We start from the raw sequence: 22552 nt of genomic DNA, 5'->3' as shown, positions 1-22552 counted from the left end.
TGCTGAACTTTGCCCATTTGTTTGGGAAGTTTTGTATTTCCACCGTTTTGGGTTGTAATTCGTAATGGGTCCAGAATTCTATTGGGTTTATAATTCCTCTTCTGGTAATTGTGGTTGGTTTTGGGTTTTTTCTTCTATATTTTGGTTGGGATGATTTTTTTTGCCAATAAAGATCAAAATTACAAATGTAGTGATCTGACCAGATGCATTTTTTCCAGACCCCTATGTTATGTTGGATCTTTGGGTCAGGGGTTTCTTTTTGCGAAAAGGTAACTATGTCTAGTTGGTGGCCTTTTTCATGTGTTTTCTCTGGTTTTGGTATTGAGAAACCGAGAGTTGTTAAGAAAGTGTCAATTTCTATCACGTTTGGTTTATCCACTTGCTCTAGGTGAACGTTCATGTTGCCCAGTAGTAAGTTATATGTTCCTTTTAGGGTGTTAATGGTGAGGTTGGTGAAGAACTCTTCTCTAGTACTAGACCATTTTGGGGGGGATGTAAAATAGTGTCATGGTTAATGTCTCTTCCAGCTGGGTGTTGGTAACCTTACAAGTTAATATTTCCAGGTCTTTTGAGTCTATTTTGCTATAGTCAAAGGATTCTTTTAAAATTATCGCTATACCACCCCTCTTTTTTCCAGTTTCTAGATAGTGGTATTATTTTGTAACCCTGGGGTAGCATTTCTTTCATAATCGGATCTGTGTCTGAAACCATCCATGTTTCAGTCAGGAATAGGAGATCAGGGTTCGTTTGCGCCAGCCAATCGTGCAGTATTTGAGCTTTGTTTCTTACTGAACGGGTGTTTAGGTAATATCCCTTGAAATTACCAAATTTAGTTGGGGTGGGTGTACTAGAGCATTCTATTTTTTTTCAATTTTCTTTCCTTGATCTTGCTACTATGGTGTTTGAAAGAGTTGCGAGCTCTGTTTACCACGAGTATTTGTAGTGGGCCTAGCTTTGAAAATTCATATAGAAATTGATGTGGGCCAGTTCTTTTACTCGTCTTAGTTGGCCTGTGCCAGGAAAAGTGAATAGGGATTGGTTTGGGGGTTTTTTCGTCGTTACACCAGCTTCTATAACATTTTAAATACAGAATCCCCAGTAACAGTAGGTATTTGTTTATAGTCGCCATCAAATAATAAATTAATAATAAATTAATTACATACCCCCCCCCCACCCACCCATCCTGGATGTGCAGAATCAAAGGTCAGAACTAATAATCAATTCTTACAAAATTTTGGTATTGGGTCCCAAATTTCCTTGAACTTCTTATAATGTCTCAAATGCATTGAACTCATACGTTCAAACTTATAAGTTTGGCACAATGTTTCCCACCAAAAACTATAGTTTAACCAGTCCCAATTTTTCCAATTCTTCATAATAAGCTGTATGGCAACTCCTGTCATGGTGAGAAATAATTTATTGTTATGTGAAGTTATTGGATTCTTGGGCATTAATAACATACCAAACAGCACTACATCATATGTCAATGCCAATGGAACTTCTAATATCCTATTGATTTGACCCCAAATGGATTGCCAAAATTTAAGTATCAGGGAACCTCTTTAAAATTTTTGCCAGTGTGAGCAACTACTCTAGCCTGCTGCTCGCGCTGGCCTGACTCCCTTCTGAAATCACTTCCTGGTTGCAGGGCCAGGAAGTGATGTCAGAGGGAAAGGCAACACCAGCGTGAGTGGCAGGCCAGAGAAGCTGCTCGCGCAAGTAAAGACTTACAGGGGTGGGAAGAGAGGGTATGAGTGTGGCAGGGGGGTATGGAAGGAGCAAGGGGGTTGGTGCAGAAGGTGTGGGGGTGGAAAAGATGGCACAGGGGGCACCACCGCTCCGGGCACCTCCTACCCTTGTTACACCACTGTGCCTGGTCTAGCTGTTAAATCAGTGATGGGGTCGTGATCTTCATATGGATATTAGTCATTGGAATATTATGCATGCCCTGCGAGGGGGGGGGTCCTAGCTTGATCACCGGATTGCTGTTTCGAGAGTGGTATGTGAGAGTGGTATATAGGGCCTATTTTACTCAGGTGCAATTACACAAAATTGGGGGTATCGACTCGCCCATCTGTCTGAAATGTGGCCGGGATACCAATGCATTTGTTCATTCCTTTTGGGATTGTTGGAACATAAGAACATAAGAAGTGTCTCTGCTGGGTCAGACCACAGGTCCATCGTGCCCAGCAGTCCGCTCGCATGGCGGCCCAACAGGTCCAGGACCTATGTAGTAGTCCTCTATCTATACCCTTCTATCCCCTTTTCCTCCAGAAAATTGTCCAATTCCTTCTTGAACCCTAATACCGTACTCTGTCCTATTACGCCCTCTGGTAGCGCATTCCAGCATTGGTTTTGAATCTGTCCCCTTTCAACTTTGCCGAATGCCCTCTCGTTCTTGTAGTTTTCGAAAGTTTGAAGAATCTGTCCCTCTCCACTTTCTCTATGCCCTTCAAGATCTTGTAAGTCTCTATCATATCCCCTCTAAGTCTCTGCTTCTCCAGGGAAAAGAGCCCCAGTTTTTCCAATCTCTCAGCGTACAAAAGGGGCTTATTTCTGAGTCCACTTGTGGGTACTGTAGAGCAACCGGTTCTGGACCTGCCTGGAGCCTTCCATGGCCTTCCTACGGGGGGGTCCCCTATGGTGTCATAAGGTGTGTCTTCTTGCTCGTAAATGCATTTTGAACTGCTGGACTGCTTCTGAACCTCCCTCTTTTTGGACCTGGAGATCTATGGTGCATAATCTGGACACATGAGAGGCCCGAGAGGCGGCTGGTCGCCCTCGTTGGCAGACGTAGTTTTCTACTGGTTTGGGGAGTCTATTTGGCTTCCTTATCGCCTAGAGGACGTAGTCTCCTTTTGAACCCTCTTGCTTAGCTTTGTTGCTGTGCAACGCGCTCACCGCCGGGATCGGTCACTGCAGGCACCCTCTTTCCCTTTTTTTTTTCTTTGCTTTTGGGGACTCATTCCTGTGGCTACCAAGGGCCAGAAGAGTACTGGTCTTTGGGATATTAGAGACCTGTTGGTCATCTTCTGTATGTTTATCTGGGTGGGGGGAACGAGAGGGTTAGGAGATTTTGTTGGTAGGGTGGGTTAGGGGAGGTGGGGCATGGGGTTTACTGCTTTTGTTCTCTCAAAACACAATCACAACTGTTGTATTGTTGGATGTTGCTTTTTTTGACTTTGTTCTTTTCTTAGTTGTCTGTTGTTTTGCATTCACAATAAAAAAAAAAAAGATTTGAACATAAGAATAGAGGTAGATTATAGGGATGGAATTAGAGGTAAGTTACAAAATTAATCAGGGACCACTGTTCAGGCACTAGGCCTGATGGGCCGCCGCGGGAGCGGACCGCTGAGCAAGATGGACCTCTGGTCTGACTCAGCGGAGGCAACTTCTTATGTTCTTAACATAAATCAGTGATTTCTAAAATCTGTCTTGGGGGAACCCCACCAGCCAGTCAGGTTTTTAAGATATCCACAATATTCATGAGATTGATTTGCATACACTGCCTCCTTGGTATGCAAATCTACTAGGATTGTGGATATCCTGAAAACCTAACTGGCTGGGGTTCCTCCAGGGCAGATATGGGAATCCCCATCTTAAATATAGACTGAGCATGCAAGCAATAGCTGTTTTGTTCTTATTATGAACATCTAAAACTGGGCATTTTAATTTTGAAAAATGACATTTTCTAAAAGTAAGCTCTAGTGCAAGGGTTCTCAGCCCAGTCCCTGGGACACACTAAGCTAGTCTGGTTTTCAAGATATCCACAATGAATATACATTCCACCAAAAAAAAAAAAAAATAACCACCCAAGCAGTGATTTTCTAGTGAATTCCTGGTGTGAATGACAATGAATATACATGAGGTAAATCTACATACATTGCCTCTATTGTATGCAAATCTCTCATGTATATTTATTGTGGATACCTTGAAAACCTGACTGGCTTGAGAACCTCTGCTCTAGCAATATATGGTGTATTGTCCTCACCATATCAATAACACAGGGGTTTAGCAACTTCTGGAAAAAAATTTTGTTCGTCCTGTCTTAGTACTAATAGCCATCATTAGAGAAACAAAGGGTGTGGTACAGGAAGCAGTCTCTTTTTGGACAGACAGTTGGATTTCCTCATATTCTCCAAACCCAGGAGAGTGGTATGGATTAGACTCAAATCTCAGGTTTTCGGGGAAGAAGCTATAGTGACCAGGCAGTGCTGTTAGGAGTCCAGACACGAAGAAACTCACCCAATGTGATTGGTCCGGAGAGAGATTTCCAGTTCCCGCAATACTTTGGTTGATTCTTGGACTCTTCTTCTGAACTTCTAAAGAAAATCAATTTTGAATTAGTCACAGAAGCAGATTCTTTCTCTGCTAGTAATCAATCAATGAGCCCTCCCTCACCAGTTCAATGAGCATTACTGCTCACCTGTCCCCTCCACCAAGTATGAGCTCCCATCCATCCTTTGATATTTATCCAACCTTTCTTTGTAAAACATACATCATCAGTAATGACCTGTTCAGATATAGCAAGATCAGCCAACAGACAAAGAAAGTAAATGAAGCTGCAAGTATGTACTTCCTAATTAAGGTTGCCATATGGCTCCAGGAAAAGGAGGGCAGATTAAGACATCCAGGTTTTGCTTCCATTGCTTTAAATGGAAGTAAAACCTGGATATCTTAATCCACCCTCCTTTTTCTGAAGCCATATGGTAACCCTATTCCTAATAACATGAATTGTCAAATGACTCAACTATAGCCACATGTTTTTTGTTGTTGTTTTTTGGTTTAACCTTTAGTGAAACTGTGTATTTAAATAAAAATGTTCAGTCCAAGAATAATGTTTGAAAATGAAATGACATTGACACAATTAGATAATCAACCAGCCACTAATAGGCAGAAAACAATCTAACATTCTAAGAGGAACCCCTCCCAACCCAATCTGTAGCTGAATCTGCAAACATCTTGCAAATAATCTAAATCAGAGGGGTAGGGCAGTGTTTCTGATCCAGGTTCTCGGGACACACCTAGCCCGTTGGATTTTCAGGATATCCATGAGATAGATTTGCATATAAAAGAGGCAGGGCCTGGTAAATCTCTCTCATGCTAATTCACTGTAGAGATCCAACAAACCTGACTGGCTAGGTATGCACTGATAACTGGGTTGAGTACCCCTGGGGTAGGGGGAAGAGGAGGAAAAGACCTTTACTAGGGGCCAGGGACCTCCTTCAGAGCTCCAGAAGGGTCTGTGTAAAAAAAGATTGCCACCTCTGCCCTTCTTCACCGATTACTTTTAAGCCCCTCATCAAAGCCAGCACTCCTGCATCTAAGGCTACTAAGAATTTCTCTAGAGACTGACTCACCTCATTTACACATTTGTCATATCTTACAAATGGCATTTACTATATACTGTAGACTAGAGTAAAGCCACTGTTGTGTACTGAATTCAAAAGTGTGATGCAGATACAGCACGGTTACTTACCTGTAACAGGTGTTATCCAGGAAGAGCGGGCAGATATTCTCACACGTGGGTGACGTCATCTACAAAGCTCTGTACGGACAGTGCTAAAGTGTACGGTCACTAACTTCTTTAGAAGTCTCAAAACCGCCCGTACTGCGCACGTGCAAGTGCCTTCCTGCCTGTCGGCTCACGGGACCATCAGTTCAGTAAACAAGCTAAGAAGCCAACTAGGGGAGGTAGGAGGGTTGTGAGAATATCTGCCTACTGTCCCTGGATAATACTTGTTACAGGTAAATAACTGTGCTTTATCCCAAGACAAGCAAGCAGCATATTCTCGCATGTGAGACTCCCTAGCTGATATGCAAGGGATGGAGGGAAGTCGGCATCTAATTAGAAAATAAACTTTGTAGAACTGCTTGGCTGAACCAACTATCCCATCTGGAATGAGTCTCCAGACAGTAATGGGATGTGAAAGTATGAATTGAGGACCAGGTTGCTGCTTTACAAATGTCCTCAGTGGGAGTGGGATGTAGATAAGCTACTGAAGTTGCCATTGCTGTAACATTATGCGCTGTGACAAGACATTCCAGTAGCAGGCCGAGCATAGCAGAAAGAGATACAGTCCACTAACCATGCAGATTTTGTCCTCAGGAGCTCCTGCTCCTAGTCTGTTGGGATCAAAGGATGGGAGCAGCTGAGTAGTAGTTCTGTGAGGCCTTGAGGAAGTAATACAAATGAAGAAGACTACTTTCCAGGTGAGGTATTTAAGTAGCGTAATCACTAGAAGCTCAGATGGAGATTTTATCAAAGTGGTGAGAACAATATTTATGTCACAAGCAACTGGAAGAGGTTTAAGTAGAGGCTTTGAATTCATGAGGCCTTTCATGAACCTAGAAACAGGTGTTTAGCTAGTGGTTTGTTGTTGTAGCATTAAGATGAACATGCACCAAAGTGGTTTTTAGACCAGTGTCAGATAGATGAAGAAGGTAATCCAGCACTAATGATGGGGGGGCATGTGTCTGGAGATAATTATTGTAGGTGACACCAGAGGGTAAACCGTAGTATTGCTGTGTGGAGTTTTCCCAGAGGCATCTATGATGGCTGACACTTGATAAGAGAGATGAACGTCATCTATATATTGGGAGCCAGGATGACTGGGATGAAGAAGGAATTCTTCATTCTGAGTCAAGAGAGTTGGAAAGATTTGTAGCAGACTTGGTTCCCTGACACAGAGTTGAAGAAGAGGGAACCAGGGGTGTTCGGCCACCATGGAGCTTTGAGAATCATGGTGGCTGGTTCCTGCCGCAGCTTGAACAGAGTTTTCCTTATCAGATTAATTGGAGGGAATCATACGTCTGTCTAAAAATGCATCTGACTTTAGATGAAGAGGAGAGTAGAGATGGTAACAGAAGTGCAGAAGTTTGTAATTGTTGGGAGATGCAAACAGATCTATTTGAGGAGTTCCCCAATTCGAGAAGATGTGATGCAATATAGTTGAACCGAGTGATTACTCACGAGGTTGAAGGAATCTGTTTAATTTATCTGCTAGAGCATTCTGTTTCCCTGGTTGTTAAACTGCTTTCAGGAAAATATTGGGCAGGATCACCCAAGAACAGATCTGCATCACCTCCTGGAAGATAGGATGGAAACCTATACCTCCCTGCTTGTTTATGTAGTGCATGGCTACTTGATTGTCCATTCTGATTAGAATTACTTGGTTCAGGAGGTGATCTTGAAAGATAAGAAGGGATTTCAAATGGTTCGGAACTCCGAGATTGACATGAAGGGATTTTTCTTGAGGACTTCAGGAATTCTGAGTGTGAAGACCATCTAGGAGTTAAATTTGGGCTTCCAGCAGGTCTCTATAATGAGCAGAGAGAGACCCCAGTCTTCCTTGTTTCCCTGGCATTCTGACATCGATGGATTAGTCATGGAGCATTGGAATGCTCCTGAAAGGTCCCTTATAGTAGCCAAGACTTATCGCTTGGCTGTATCTGATGGCACAGGAGTGTCAACAGCTATTCACTCAGCCCAAGGTAGATTCCTTGGTAGTGCACATCCCTGTCAAGTGAGGTAGGCGAGGTATTAAAGGATATGTAGAATCGCAGAGTGGATGTGATTCTTAAAAGACAATTAGAAGAGCTAGTCTTGGGAATCAAGGTAGCTGCAGCAGCTTCCTTTATCACATGTGCCTATCATACCAGGTTGTGGAGGCTTGAGCTAGCCAACAACAAGCCTTTGCCTCAGATCCTTCCAGGGAGCTAGGCAAAGATTCTCAGGTCCCAGGCAGGGCCAAGCCTCCAGTTCTTGTCCCACTCTAACCTCCAAGAAAACACAATGACTCCAGAACCTGAGCAGTTCTCCTGAAGTTAGGGGGACAGCTCTCGGAGTATGTAGAAGTCTAGGTGCAGATCTTGTCAGACCATTGGGTGTTGGAGATCATGCAGAGTGGTTACAAGTTAGAATTCACCCAGTCCCTAATGGACTGGTTTGTGCATTTTCTTGCAGGGTGTCCAGAGAAAGTGAGCAAGGTCACAGCTATAGTTCAGAGGCTGTTAGACATTCAGGCCATAGACATTCGGGCTCAGGCAGATACTCCATCTTGCCCAAGAGAGGCTCAGATGATTGGAGACCCATTCTGGATTTTACACACCTCAATGCAGTATTGAAAGTGCCACACTTTCAAGTGAAGACTGTTCATTCATTATGTGTCCCTCTAGAGGGAGATACAAGCCTTGCCTCTGGGAGATTCTGACTCACACTCTATGCGTTAGGTACTTGATTACTGCTTTTACCACAGTGGGTATGAATGGGTATGTTTGGTAGTTATCGAATAGTCCCAAGGAAACAGGAGATGGATACTTCCCAAAATCCGGAAAGTAGAAAGCAAACAGCGAAGGAAGACTCTGGTGTTCGATATCTTTCATTAATAAATCACAACTCGACACGATCGTGTTTCGCCTCAACCGGGCCTGCCTCAGATGTCTATAGGTGAAATAATGTGGTATTTAATACCTTCTGAAAAGAAATGCATAAATATCACTCTGTTTGAAAATCAGCATTACGATTGGCTCCCCATACGTAAAAGCGCATTGTCCTCCTGCATGGGAGAAATTAGGGACATTGCGCTTTTACGTATAGGGAGCCAATGCTGATTTTCAAACAGAGTGACATTTATGCATTTCTTTTCAGAAGATATTAAATACCACACCACTTCACCTATAGACTCCTGACTAACCTGGTTGGGCCAAAACACAATCGTGTCAAGTTGTGATTTATTAATAAAAGATATTGAACACCATTCACCAGTCTTCCTTCGCTGCTTGTGTTCTACTTTCTGGTAGTTATCGAATGCCTTATCCAGGGTTTACTTGGTGATGACAGGTGTTGGATATGGGTGAATGTTTGTGGGGATAATATACTAGTTTGAATGTTAATGCAGCTAGGCTGATAGAATTCTCTCTTATTGTTTTTTTATTTTCCTCTTTAAATTTAGCGGTGGATGGGAGTTCTTGCTGGTATTATGTTGCTGTTTATATTGACAAAATGTATGTGAAATGTATTTTGAATGGTATTTAGTAGCAGGGAATCATTCATACCACATTTACAAAAATTATTGACATCACACTATCGATATGGAAAATTATAGAACAACGGAGAAAAATAAACCTCAATTGTGAGGGGCCGGGACTACACAAGTACCCGAACCAACTCACATCATCACTGATTTATGAAAAAACTCCGTGTACATTTAAATAAATAGTTTCCATTCATACAAAGTTTAATGTTTTTCAAAGATTTTTTCAGTGTGAGCAATGTAAGCAAAGTCCAATATACTGGAACATATCAAAAAGATGAACAAGATCCCAAACTGACTAAAATATTAGCGAGGGCTACAGCTCAACTTTACTGATATAAACGGTTGTGAAGGCGTAGGTTCTAGAACAATAATAAGAGAGAAAACATCCACTCATCTGAAGGTGTGAAGTGACTCAAAAAGCTCTCAATTCCTTGTCCCGACAGAAAAGTCTTTCTGTTTCGCCTGGAAGGCTACTTCAGGGGATAAATCCAATGTCCAAATATCACCCCGCTTCTTCCAACACGATAGTAGTAAAGCTGGCTCCTCTCAAAATGGTTCTGGGACTGCGAGACGCGCCCGGCTCGAACAAAAAGACGAACGAACTGGGCGACGTGACGTCATCACAAAACGTGATGCGTGATAGGCTAAACACCAGCTTGTATAGAACCAAATTAAATTAAAGGTCCTATGTTTAATGAAATGTTACAAAGTTCAAAAGAAAGGTTGCCATTCATAAACAGTATTTAAACCAAGAGGCTCTATAGTTTGTAAACGATTTATCCATTGTTGCTCTTTCTGCCATAGCACTCTTCTCATATCTCCTCTCCTCTGAGATGAAACCATCTTCTCTATCACCCAGCAGGTCACATGGACTCTTCCATGTTTTGAAAATAAGAAATTTATTTTTTCTCAGTCAAGGAATAGGAATTTAAGTGACTGGTTATGTCATACTTCTAAAGAAAGATTCGATCAAGAAAATATGGACACTGTATTGGGACATAGCCCATGTGGTCATTGTTCCAATTGTAACATAATGGTTACTGCTTCTAGCTTTATTAATCCGAGCAATGGCAAGAATTACAATTTACGTCATACTTCTACTTGTCAATCAGCTAACATAGTGTATGCAATTCAATGTCCATGTGACCTGCTTTACGTAAGTCAAACATCACGCACTTTAACTGTGAGATTGACGGAGCACAAAAGCTGTTTAAACACCCGGAAGTTGACAGCTCCTATAGTTACTCATTGTGTCCAGTATGTACATAGGTTTGAGAATCTGAAATGTTGGGTGATAGAGAAGATGGTTTCATCTCAGAGGAGAGGAGATATGAGAAGAGTGCTATGTTGTTCCAGAGTCCAATCTAGATCTCAGCTATCTTCACCACACTGCTGCCTGACATTACCCATCAGCGAGGACATCATATCCTGCTTGTCCTTGGAGAGTTACTAACTAATGTTGTAAGATGCCTCCAATATTTGGGAAAGCAGGACAAAAATCCACAGTCCAAATCTCCTAGATGCCATGCAACTTATTCTCAGCCATCTTCACCATGAACACTGACATCTCCTCCTACCCACACGACAGCAATAGCAGAACAGAAGTTGCAGAATGACAACCTCACAGGTAGTGCTTTATAAATCTTGTGACTCCCCAGATGTTTCCTAGTTCAGAGAGGACAATGGATGGTGTTCACCCATGACACAAAGGATGGTGGTGTTTTGCATGCATTACAAGATGTATTCATCTATTCCAGAGTCACCCAGATAAAAGCCGATTTAAATTTATCCTTTTAAGATGATTTTCAATGGGTGTTTGATATTGGGTTTAATATGCTGACCAAGGTGATTACAAAATTGAAGGTTTTGAGTTGGCTTGTTGGCTGGGCTTCTGTTCTTTTTACACTGTTGCAAATTGCTGATGATCTGACAATAAAGACCTCCTTTAAATTATTAAAAAGTTGTCCTTTTAGAGACTACGTGTGCTCAAACTGATTAATCAATGAAAAGGAAAGATAAGCTGATAAGGCAGGTTCCATAATAGTTCATTAAAATCAGAATAACTTTACCTTCCTAGTAACTCCAGGATCCAAAAAGCTTTGTAGTTTTTGAATATATGTGTGTGGAGGATTTTTCACCTGAAACCTTTCCTGTAAGAAAAAAAAAGCCACAATTTTTTAAATCATGGAATATATTTTGAAAAGTATAGCCATATCTATTCTGTATGTGTCCAAAGCTTGTTCCTCCTTCCCACCCAGGATGGATACAGCATAAACATAATCCAAGAAAAGGCAGGTAATAGTTTTAGAATGAGAATCTAGATCAGTGGGTTTCACTTCTGTTCTAAGGGCCTGCCTAACTTGTTGAGTTTCAGAATATTCATAATGAAATATGCATTAGAAATATTTGCATGCATTAGCTCTGCTATGTAGGTAAATCTGTCCCATGCATATTCATTACAGACATCCTGAAAACCCAACTAGTTAGGTGTGTCTTCAAAAAAAGGTTCCAAAACAATAGTGACAAATAGGACCATCTGCCAAGAATCTTATTTGTATTGACCTGAGGCCCTAGCCTCAAAGACAGTTGCAGCCTCCCTCCATCCCAAAACACTGTCCCAATTCCTTGATCCACCTCTGCCCCTTTGAATATCGAATGATGGTGCAAAATTCATCTCAATCGTTACCTCGATTTATGTATCTCGTGACCTATCACAGTACTGAACACCACCCCATCTGTTTCTTTAACAGAGGCTTCCAAAACCATTCTTTCAATAGTGGAAACGAGCAGAAAGGTATAACGTTTTGTTTTAACTTTATTTGTACTGGGTTTTAAAGCAGAATACAAGAAAAAAAAATAATACAACAGTCCTACTGATACCATCTCCAATCTACCCATCCTCATTAGAGCAAGGAAATCTGATCATATTAGTCAGTTTTTTAAACATCATTGGTTGCTTGAGAGATCTCGAGGTATCTTCAAACTTCTCATTCTAACATTCAAGGCTTTCCGTTGTGGTTTGCCGTGCAATTTGTCAGCACTTACTATTTCATACTCTCCAGGGCAAATTCTTAGATATCTTAATGATCATCAGCTGGTTTTAAACCCCCCCCCCCTGAGCTACTCAACTAGAATATATATGCCATAGTGCTTTTACCTTTATGGCACCTACAACCTGGAATTCTATGCCTTGGCCTATTAGGGGAGAACTCTTGTTAAAATTCTTCAAGGCAAAGTTGAAAACCTGGCTCTTTCTTTCTTTCTTTTTTTTAAATTCTTTATTGATTTTCTAAACTTCAAAAGTGCAATACACAAATATATATATATCATATAATAAGTTAAGAAAAGCACATTCAACTTACAAATATGCATAACCAACCATTTTCTCCCTCCCACCCAATGATTATTCAATAAAGCACAGAAACATAAGACTAACCCAATAACTTTACCCTATTCAAATTAAAAATATCCCACCCCAGGTGGACATACTCAAAAGTCAAATTAGGACAGAAATAGCCCCCCCCTCACCCCCACCCTTTCCTGGATGTGTACGAAAATAAACCACAATTGACTCATAATCAAAGACTACTATAGTGAGGTAATATATGATGTAAACGGCCCCCAAACCAGCTTAAATAAATTACTATGCCCCCAAACTATCAGCATTCATTTTTTCATATCTATAGCTGGAGCACAAATTTGCCCACCAGAAAGGAAAATTTAGGCGGTCATAGTTCTTCCAATTTTCAGTTACCACCTGTATGGCTATCCCGGTCATGACAAGAAAAAGGCGGCATTTAAAACGATCCATAGGGGGTTTAACATGTAATAACGATCCACATATGACCGCCTCATACATCAGTGGAATTGATGATTCCAATATGTTGTTAATGTACCCCATATTGACCTCCAAAAGTTAAGTATCAAAGGACAATAGAACAACAGATGATCCAGTGTCCCTATGTCCAGATGACAATGCCAGCATCTATTAGATTTAGAACTGTCTAGCTTGTGCAACCTAACAGGGGTCCAAAAAGATCTATGTAACAGAAAAAACCATGCTTGTCTCATAGATGCTGACGTTGTACATCTCATCCTCCAAGTCCAAATTCATGGCTCTTTCAAAGGGTGTTTAAAGAACATGATTGAACTGCTGGGGTTGGTATTGGATAACATTACCTGAATATAAGTATTGTGTGTGCTCTCTATTATTGGTTGATTGACTATGCTTACGTATTGCAGATTTTGCAGTTACTTTCCTTTTATGTGGATTTTAGATTGTAAACCGCAGTTAAAGGCAGTATAAAAAGTACCCAAGAATTAAAAACAATCACTGACTGGCACTTAAAAGTATTTATGCATTCAGCAGTAGCTACTGACCACACAAATGCTTTTAAACAAATTGCTAGCATTTATTTGGATAGCTTTTTGGTTGTATAAGGACTTGAAGAAGTGAGAGAGTCTGACCCATAGTTGGATAGGATAGACTTATAAAATGATGCCTTGTCTTTTTTCCCCACAAGAACATGAGATACAATGCTCTATCTCAGCTGGGAAAATTGTAAATAAAAAAAGGATTAGCAGGGGTGATTAATATAAAAGTTAAAGAAACGGGTGGGGGTATCAGGAGAGTACAAGGCAGTGGTGTTCAGTACTATGATAGGTCATGAGATGCGCAAATCGGATAACAATTGTGAGATGAATTTTGCACCATCATTCAATATTCAAAGAGGCAGAGGAAATAGGAGGAGTGGGGAGGATGATGCTTTTTATGTTAAAACTTTTTTTTATTGAAAAACAGCAATAAATAGTTAAACAGTACATTGACTCATTTCTGAATACAACACCAAATACCTCCCCCCAATCATTTCCTTTTCTAACTGCTCCCCACAACAAGGAACATTATAATTCAAACTGCATTTGTTGATCCTCAAAGGAAAACATTAGAATCTTAGTGGGCTGTCCCCCCTTTGAATATTGAATCTTCCATCCTGCGTCTGTCCCCCTCTCTCTACCCCTTCCATCTACTGTCCACCCTCTCTCTCTGTCCATTCCATCCACTGTCTGCCCTCTCTGTCCTTTCCATCTAGTGTCCATCCTCTCTCTCTCTTCCATATGGCATCTTCCCTCTTCCTATGTCCCTTCAATAAACTGTCTGTCCTGTGCCACTTCTCTCCTTTGTACATGACTCATTTCAGCTTCACCCCCTCTCCATTTTTCTGTCTCCACCCCTTCCCCTATGCTCTGGGATCTCTCTCTTCTCCTTTCCTTCCTTCCCACTCAACCCCATAGCTTGGCATCTCCTCTCCTTTCCTTCTCTTCTATCTCTCCCTCCCCCTCCATGCTCTGGCATCTCCTTCCTCTCCCTCTGGTCTGGCATCTGTCTCCTGAGTTTCCCTTCCCTCACTCCATGCTCTGGCATCTTTATGCTCTCCTTCTGTTCTATCTCTCCCTCCCTCCCCTTCCATTATATGGCATCTCTTCTCCTTCCTTTTTCCCCCTCCCTCCTTCCTTGCCCCTAGTCTGGTATCTGTCTCCTTCCCTTCCCTCCCCCTCCATGGTCTGGTATCTCCTTTCCTTCCCCTCCCTCCCATGGTCTTGGCATCTCTTTCTTCTCCTCTCCCTTCCCTGGTCTTCCTTCTCCATCCTTCCCTCTCTCTCCCCAATTGGGTGCAGCAGCATTTCTCCCCCCCCCCCAACAAAAAAACAGTGCAGCAAAGCTGCTGTTGCTGGCTTTGGGCCTTCCTCACTGCCAGAAAGAGGAAGTAGGTGGGACTCAGCAGAGATGAAGGCCCAATGCCAGCAAGAGCAGCCAATTGTGACTGTTGCACTGCCAGAAGCTGTCGCTACAGGAGCGAATAGGCTGGTCCCAGCATATATGCCTGCCAGCCCTGGAGCTCAAGGAGTCACTCATGGTAAGGAGCCCCCTTTGGGTCCATCTCTCTTCCTCTCACAAATTATTTTCTTCCTCCTAGGCCCTGACTGCCTGCTGAGGTGAGGCCAGCTTCCCTCACTTCCACTCCCTCGCTGTCCTCTCGCCCGCCGCCCATAAGTGAACTGAACCCAGGCCACGGGGCTCTAACACTGCGTGCGCCAGCTTCCCTTCTCCTCCAAAACAGGAAGCTACATCATGAAGGGGAGGGAGGATAAAGGAAGCTGGTGCACAGTATTAGAGCCCAGCAGCCTGGGTTCAGTTCACTTACGGGTGGTGGGCAAGAGGGCAGCAAGGGAGTGGAAGGGAGGGAAGCTGACCTCACCAGGCAGTCGGGGGCCCCCTGCAACTGTGGAGCCCTGCCAGAGCAGCTGTCCTGTTTGTTCCCTCTAATGCTGGCCCTGGGGCCTCCCTGATGTTTTTGGGCCCGAGGCACATGCCTATTGGACCTGCCCTTTAATTCAGCCCTGGTCATAGGCATTCCTTAAAATTACATGCACTGTTATAGAATATGCCTGATCTATGCAGAATTTAAGCACGCGCATTTACAGCAGGTTTTAGTTGGCTTATATGGTCATGCTTAAATTTTAGTCTAGCCACTACATGTATTTTATAAACTATGCCTAACTTTATTCTTAAATTCAAAAGTCCGGCACCAACTACAACAAAAATTTAAAAATAACTTGAGTTGTTAAACCTTTAAAGAGTTATTTTTAGGACTATCATATAAAAAGCTCAATTAAAAAAAAAAAAATAAAAAACAACTTCAAAGCTATAATTATCAATGTAGTATTTTCCTCAAAGTCATTTCAAAGAGTACATATGTATTAATTTTAGCTGATACTGAGATTTTGCCTTCTGACGTGTTGTTAAAAGAAAACCAAAAAAAAACTCTGTGGAGTGACGATGTTCCTAAATGGACTTTATTTGAAAGTGTCAAAGTTCCAAAGGTACACTGAAATCATCCACATAAAATAATTTCATCCACATAAAAATAAATCACCCACATAAGAGCCTTTAAGGACCTAGTCCGCTAGGGATACAGGACCCAACACGGTCCACGTTTCGACAAAAAGTCTTCTTCAGGGGTCCCTGGGGGTCCTATAAAGGTGAGTACGTGGGAAACAATTGTGTGGTGAGCCGGAAGTGAAACATTGCTTGCATTTGCAATGGAAAAACCATTACTGTAACTATAGATAATTCACTCGATATTCCAGTGCAGTAATAAGCTTTGATTTAATGAAAAATTAGTACGGTATATACATTTTGAAAGGTCTTTGAGAGGAAATACCAGATAGATGATTATAACTTTGAAGGAGTTTTTTTTTTAATGATAGCATAACTTTATTGAACTAAACTTCTCATATGATGGTCCTAAAAATCTCTCTTTAAAGGTTTAACAGCTCAGGTTATTTTGACATTATGGTAGTCATTAATAAAACATGCATACAAGAAACCTTAGCAGTATTCTGCCTGCCCCTGGGAATTTCCACTTTCAGACAGTCTGCCCTGTAGCAGCACCTGCAGGATTCCTCAAGCACTGGAGTCTTGATTTTCTGTAGTTCTCAATACAGGTGATTGGAGGTGCTGAGGAAAACTCTGCCTGGTTTGGAGCCAGGATTCATCAGAGGTGCAATCACAGACAGCTCACTTGCAGGGATATGTGTTGCTATAATACACACCTGATCACAGATCAAGTCCCATTTCTTCTCATTATCATACTGGCGAAGCAGCCTGGCTTTGTCAGGGGGGAGGTTCATGGAGCTCTACAGAGAAATACATAAAATACTGCATCAGTCCCTTCTATACACATTACACAGTCAAATATAAGCAAGCGCAAGATCACCTTATGACACATCAATACTCCCCCTTTAGGCAATCTCTGAAATATACCAGGAACATCTAATAAGTTCTAAAAGCCTTATGGTTTTAAAAATTGTGTGAAAGTATTTTTATTTCAGCATGCCTTTGGATCTCCTGATGCTGATAGAAAGTATGAACATAGAAACATGAAGGCACATAAAGGCCAAATGGCCCATCTAGTCTGCCCATCCGCAGTAATCATTATCTCTTTTTCTCACTGAGAGATCCCACGTGCCTATCCCAGGCCCTCTTGAATTCAGACACAGTTTCTGACTCCATCACCTCTTCCAGGAGACTGTTCCAAGCATCTACCACCCTTTCTGTAAAAAAGAATTTCCTTAGATTACTCCGGAGCCTATCGCCTCTTAACTTCATCCTTTGCCCTCTCATTGCAGAGTTTCCTTTCAAATGAAAGAGACTTGACTCATGCAAATTTACATTACATAGGTATTTAACAGTTGACGGATGATAGTATGTTTTATATTGATTCATTTATTGTTTTGTCTTTGTTTTTATTGTTTGCTATTTTATTATGTATGCTCATTGTTTTGTGTATAATTATCTTGTTCTTTTCTTTGGAGGATTATTCAATAAAAATATTTAAACAAAAAAAACAACAACCATACATAACAAATACAGGTCATTGCATCTGGCATAAGACCAAGACATACATTGCATGATCTGTTATATTTCAGTCTCATATAAACTGTCCCTTTGAAAGGTGGCATGTCATTCTTACAAACTGAGTGAACATGAACAATGACACTTAGATGGGGCCTATATATAAGAAAAGGAAGACCTCAACAAAACTTACTATTAGTGGCCAATGCAGTTTCATCTTTTATCTGGAAAATTAAACAAGAAATCTGATTGTTCACTATGAGCAAGTTCTCTCCCACATATCCTACCTGCCCTTCTCTTCCTCACACACACACACCTGCTCTCTCAGCCACTCAGCCCTTCTCTCTCACTCTCACACACACCACCTGCTCTCAGCCACTTTGCCCTTCTCTCTATCACACACCCCACTTACCCTAAGCCATTCAAGTTTCAAGTTTATTTGTTATTTGATTAATCGCCTATTACAATTACTAAGCGATGTACACATAATAAAATAAGTTTCTAAAATGTACATAAAATAACGGGTAACGTTAACAAGGGTATAAAATCATCAAAAATAAACTAATTAAAACAAGGTAAATAATACAAAAACAAGCAAACAATAGGACAAAAGGGGAGGAAATACAATGTTTGATAGGAAAGAATCAACAGTTAAGGTAAAACACAAAAAGAATGGGAGGACAAATAAATAATTGAAGATCCAAAAATGATAAAAGAGCAAATGATAAAAGAGCAATTAACGTTTCAATTAGATATTGAACGCATCTTTAAAAAGAAAGCTCTTAAGTTGGCTTTTGAATTTTTCCAAATTCTTCTCCTCTCTTAAATAAAGTGGGAGTGAATTCCAAGTCTGTGGCGCTGTTATAGTAAAAATGAATTGCCTTCGAGTGTTAATAATTTTAAGAGAAGGAATGACCAACAAAAATTGGCCATTAGATCTTAAAAATTTAGGAGAATTATATGGAATTAAAACTTTGTAAATAAAAGCAGGGGTTTTATATAATAGTGATTTAAATGTGAGCAAAGATAATTTATATAAAATTCGGTATGATATGGGAGCCAATGAGCCTTTTGAAGTAATGGAGTAACGTGGTCGAACTTCTTAGCCCCCATAATTAATTTAATAGAGGCATTCTGGATTATCTGCAATCTTCTGATTTCTTTTTGTGCCATTCTCTTGAATAAAGAATTGCAGTAATCAATTTTCGAGATAATCATTAAATGAATTAATATATTCAATGATTTGGGACATAAGAATTTCGAAATAGACCTTATTTGACGAAGTCTATAAAAGGAAGCCTTAACCACATAACTAACGTGGTTGTTGTAGGTTAGATTTTCATCAAGAATAACACCTAAAATCCGAATCTTGTTTATTTGTTTAAGAGTAACCCCTTGGATAGTAATGGGAACAGCAATTTTTTGATTGTCTTTCCAGGGGAAGAGCAAGGTGTTAGTTTTCTCACACACACACCCCTTACTGATGACACGGCAGAGGGAAGTCCTGGCAGGGCAGGTCGCAATCAGCCTGTTCACAGCACTGCCTTTTCAAGGCTAGCCACCACCGCTGGTATGTCAAGTCCATGGTAGGAGGGTCGGTGGGGTATTGCTGAACAGGGAAATGGGAGGGAAGGATGGAAAACTACTATACAGGGGTATGGGAGGGAGGGATGGAAAGCTGCTGCACAGTGGGATGGGAAGGAGGGGAGGACAGATGCTACATATGGGGGAGAAGAAAGAGAAAGTTGGGGTGGAGGAGAGGAAGGGATAGATGAAACAAAGAGGTAGAAAGGGGTGAGAGGGAGAAATCCTACATATGTTGGAGAGGAAGGAGACATACATGGAGAAGAGAGAGGGAGAAATGTTGGACATGGGGTGGAGGGCAGGCAGAGATGGTACATGGAAAGAGAAAAAACTTGCACATGATAATGGAGGGGAGGAAGGGAAAGATGCTGCATGGAGGGGAATAGTTTGACCCAAGGCACAAGGCAGGGAGAGAGAGATGGTAGACAGTGGGAAAGAAACAAATGCTGGTTATGGCAATGAAAGATAGAAAAAAAAAATCATTTTCTATTTTGTCAGATTTGAAATGTGTAATTGTATCCTGCCAGTACTGGTGTTTGACAATGAGCATGTGCTAGGACCTAACAGAGAAAAAGTCCTTTTTATTTTGTTTACACCACAGCATGGCATGGGGTTGGAGAGAGCAAAGGGGGGTGGAAAGGGTGAAAAGACTACAAAATACAGGAAACTGCCGCCTGGTGTTCTTATTTAGACTGCCCTTGGATTCAAATTGTTCAGTATAGTTTACCTATTATTTCCTTATGGAAATTGCCTTGGGCCCCCATGGGTATTTTACGGGGCTGTATTTCTGATCCTAATCCATATTTGCACAGCACTTTATGGACTTGGTATCAGGTCCGGCGACAATTGTTCCCAGAGCGGCTATTTTTTTTCGTCAGACTCCTATATGCTTGACTCCAGGGTTTTCCCCAGGTGGTGCGGAACCTTTTCGCAAGCTTTGGACTCCTGTAGGCCTTTGTACTCTGGGGCAAGTGTGGTTAGAGACTCATATGTGTTCTTTTGATCATTTGAAGAGGAGTTTGGGCTTTTGGCTGTTGATTCTTTTTTCTATACACAACTGCGCTCCTTTTTTCTTAAACATGCTTTTTGGGATCTCTGTTTTAGTGAGACCAAGTTGGAAAGGGCTCTTCGCATGGGCACAGGGCGGAGAGGAATTTCTCGATTATACCAGGCCCTGTTGGTGCGGTTCCCCCTGGACGATCCCTATAAGCGTTCGTGGGAGATCGATTTTGGGGAGTCCCTGCCTTCGTGATCCTGGCAATATCTACATAAGTGTTTGTTTACTACTTCCGTGTCCTCTGCTTTCATAGAAAATAGCTATAAAATCTATTATCGTTGGTACTATACTCCCATTAAATTGTTTCAGATTTATAAGTCTGGTTCTGCGCTTTGTTGGCGTGGCTGTGGGCAGAGGAGTGATTTTGTCCATGTGTGGTGGTGTTGTCCTGCTGTGGTGTTATATTGGGGGGAGGTTGGTAAGCTTCTGGTTACTATACTGCGTAAACATTGCCCATTTCTGATGGTCTGTTGTTTGTTGAATGCCCCTGTTCTGGGTTTTACGAAATCGGAACACATATTTTTTTGTTCTCAGCAGCCCGTATTGAGCTGGCGGCTTGTTGGAAGAAGTATTTGCCAGCTATGAGACGCATCTGTACCCGCTTGGACTATTTGCAGTTGATGTCCAAGTTGACGGCTACTTGTCGTCACACTATGCCTTTTTATCATAAGGTTTGGGATGCTTACCTAACTTGGAAACAGTCAGTTTGAGTGCTCTGAGGGGTTTTTTTTGGGGGGGGTTCTTTTTCTTTTTGAGTTTGTTTGAACCTGAGAGTCCCTTCTTTTGCCTGTGTGGTTCTACTGTGCGGAGGGGGGGAGGGGGGTTTGGAGGGGATTAGATGGTGATAAATTCACACTGTGGGGTTTTTTTTCCTGTGCAGATACTTGGTGATTAGCTGTTTGGTTTGCTGTGTTGTGAATTGGCTACTTTTCAGTTGTTCAATTTTGAAAAATCTTAATAAAAATATATTATAAAAAAAAAAAAAAAGAAAAGACTACAAAATAAATCCGTCAGGACATTTGAAAAAAAAAAAAAAAAAAAATATGCCCGATTGGGCAGGAATAGCGAATTGAATTAAGTCAAATTGAAAAATCGATTCAATAGGCTGAATTAAATTGGAAAATTTTTCCCCTGGTTTGGGCAGCACTTATACCTGACACAATGGTGAGTTAACTGACTTGCCCAGAGAAGGCTGGGATTGAACTTGCAACCTCAGGGTGCTGAGGCAGCAGCTCTAACCACTAGGCCACACTCCCCTCCCTAAACTAAACTAAACTAAACCTTAAGTTTATATACCACATCATCTCCACGGAAGTAGAGCTCAGCACGGTTTACAAGAACTTAAAAATAAGAAAGGGTAGGAAAAGGTTTACATAAGTTTATAAATCGAGTGGAAAAGTAAGGGAAAAGAAATTACATGTTGGAGAAGAGCCCCTTGGTGTGATTATCATGTACATGGCAACACTCACTTTAGAGAATCACACTCTAAGGGCTCCTTTTACAAAGCCGCGCTAGAGCATTAATGCGCAGAGTGGCGTGTGCTAAATTGCTGCGTGCGCTAGCCGATGCCGCCTCCTTTTGAGCAGGCGGTAGATTTTCGGTTAGTGCACGCTAATCCGGTGCATGCGTTAAAAAACACTAGCGCACCTTTGTAAAAAGGAGCCCTAAGCTACAAGGTTGGTTGATCCACAGTGTTCATACTCTCCAGCTGTGTTTAATATTTTGGTTCTATCCTCGGACAGTAAAAAAAAAAAAAAAAAAAGTGTGTACATGCATGCATCCATCCATGGATTTACATTTTCCAAAAAATAAAATAGCCTTGTGTATCTTACAATAGTATGAATTTAGAATCAAGATTTGCTGCTCAAATGTCAAGTATTATGCACATAAGAGTATGCAAGAGGAGAGGCTTATCTGATGAACGTCAGCTGAGAACCAGCAAAGCAAAAACCCAAAACAAAAACATATGACTATGAACTCCATTCAAATGAAAGCCTTTAAAACTAGTTCACCAGAGAGGCTGAAAGTGAATACCATCTCTCAGATTACACAGAGAAATGTGACATCATTGCATAATAGTTGTAGCAGATGAGGTTCTTCAAAGCACTCTCTCTTTGTTTCAAGTAGCTGAAAAGCTGCCAAGCTGGAGGGTGTGGGGGGGGATAAGACTAGTCTGGGTGGGAGAGCTGCACTGTGAGTAGCTGAAATTCCTCCAAATTCCCCATCAGACAAATTCTGTTCTGCTCTACCATCCAAAAACTCAACCCCGATCCCCATCCCTCATCTTGAGAGCTGGAAGAAAAATCATTTTGCCATAGGCCGCCTGTCAGTTCCAGAGTAGACACACACAGAAAGCATAACACCATTTTTGTCTTCTTAAAAACAAAGGCAATCAGTGTATCTTTTCTTCTTACTACATACTAGCATGAGGAGATTTTCTTGGAATACAAGAAAGCA

At 41.4% G+C, this 22552-nt stretch overlaps 1 protein-coding gene across 5 annotated transcripts in view; it reads right to left on the bottom strand.

Annotated features, from left to right (window-relative positions):
- FMNL3 (formin like 3) overlaps positions 1-22552 on the bottom strand; it is a 285433-nt gene that overhangs the window by 100217 nt on the left and 162664 nt on the right. For all 5 annotated transcript variants that reach the window (XR_004538810.1, XM_033938096.1, XM_033938095.1 and 2 more), the window contains exons 2-4: positions 16653-16736; positions 11108-11188; positions 4246-4322 (exon numbers count right to left, since the gene is read on the bottom strand). Coding sequence is in view for 4 of the 5 variants with exons in the window: in XM_033938096.1 (XP_033793987.1) it covers positions 4246-4322; positions 11108-11188; positions 16653-16736 (242 nt within the window). In the remaining variant the exon portion in view is untranslated. The remainder of the gene's footprint in view (positions 1-4245; positions 4323-11107; positions 11189-16652; positions 16737-22552) is intronic.

Source organism: Geotrypetes seraphini, chromosome 3, assembly GCF_902459505.1.
Source record: "Geotrypetes seraphini chromosome 3, aGeoSer1.1, whole genome shotgun sequence".
NCBI classification, from domain to species: domain Eukaryota; kingdom Metazoa; phylum Chordata; class Amphibia; order Gymnophiona; family Dermophiidae; genus Geotrypetes; species Geotrypetes seraphini.
This window is presented reverse-complemented; position numbering and strand designations above follow the sequence as displayed.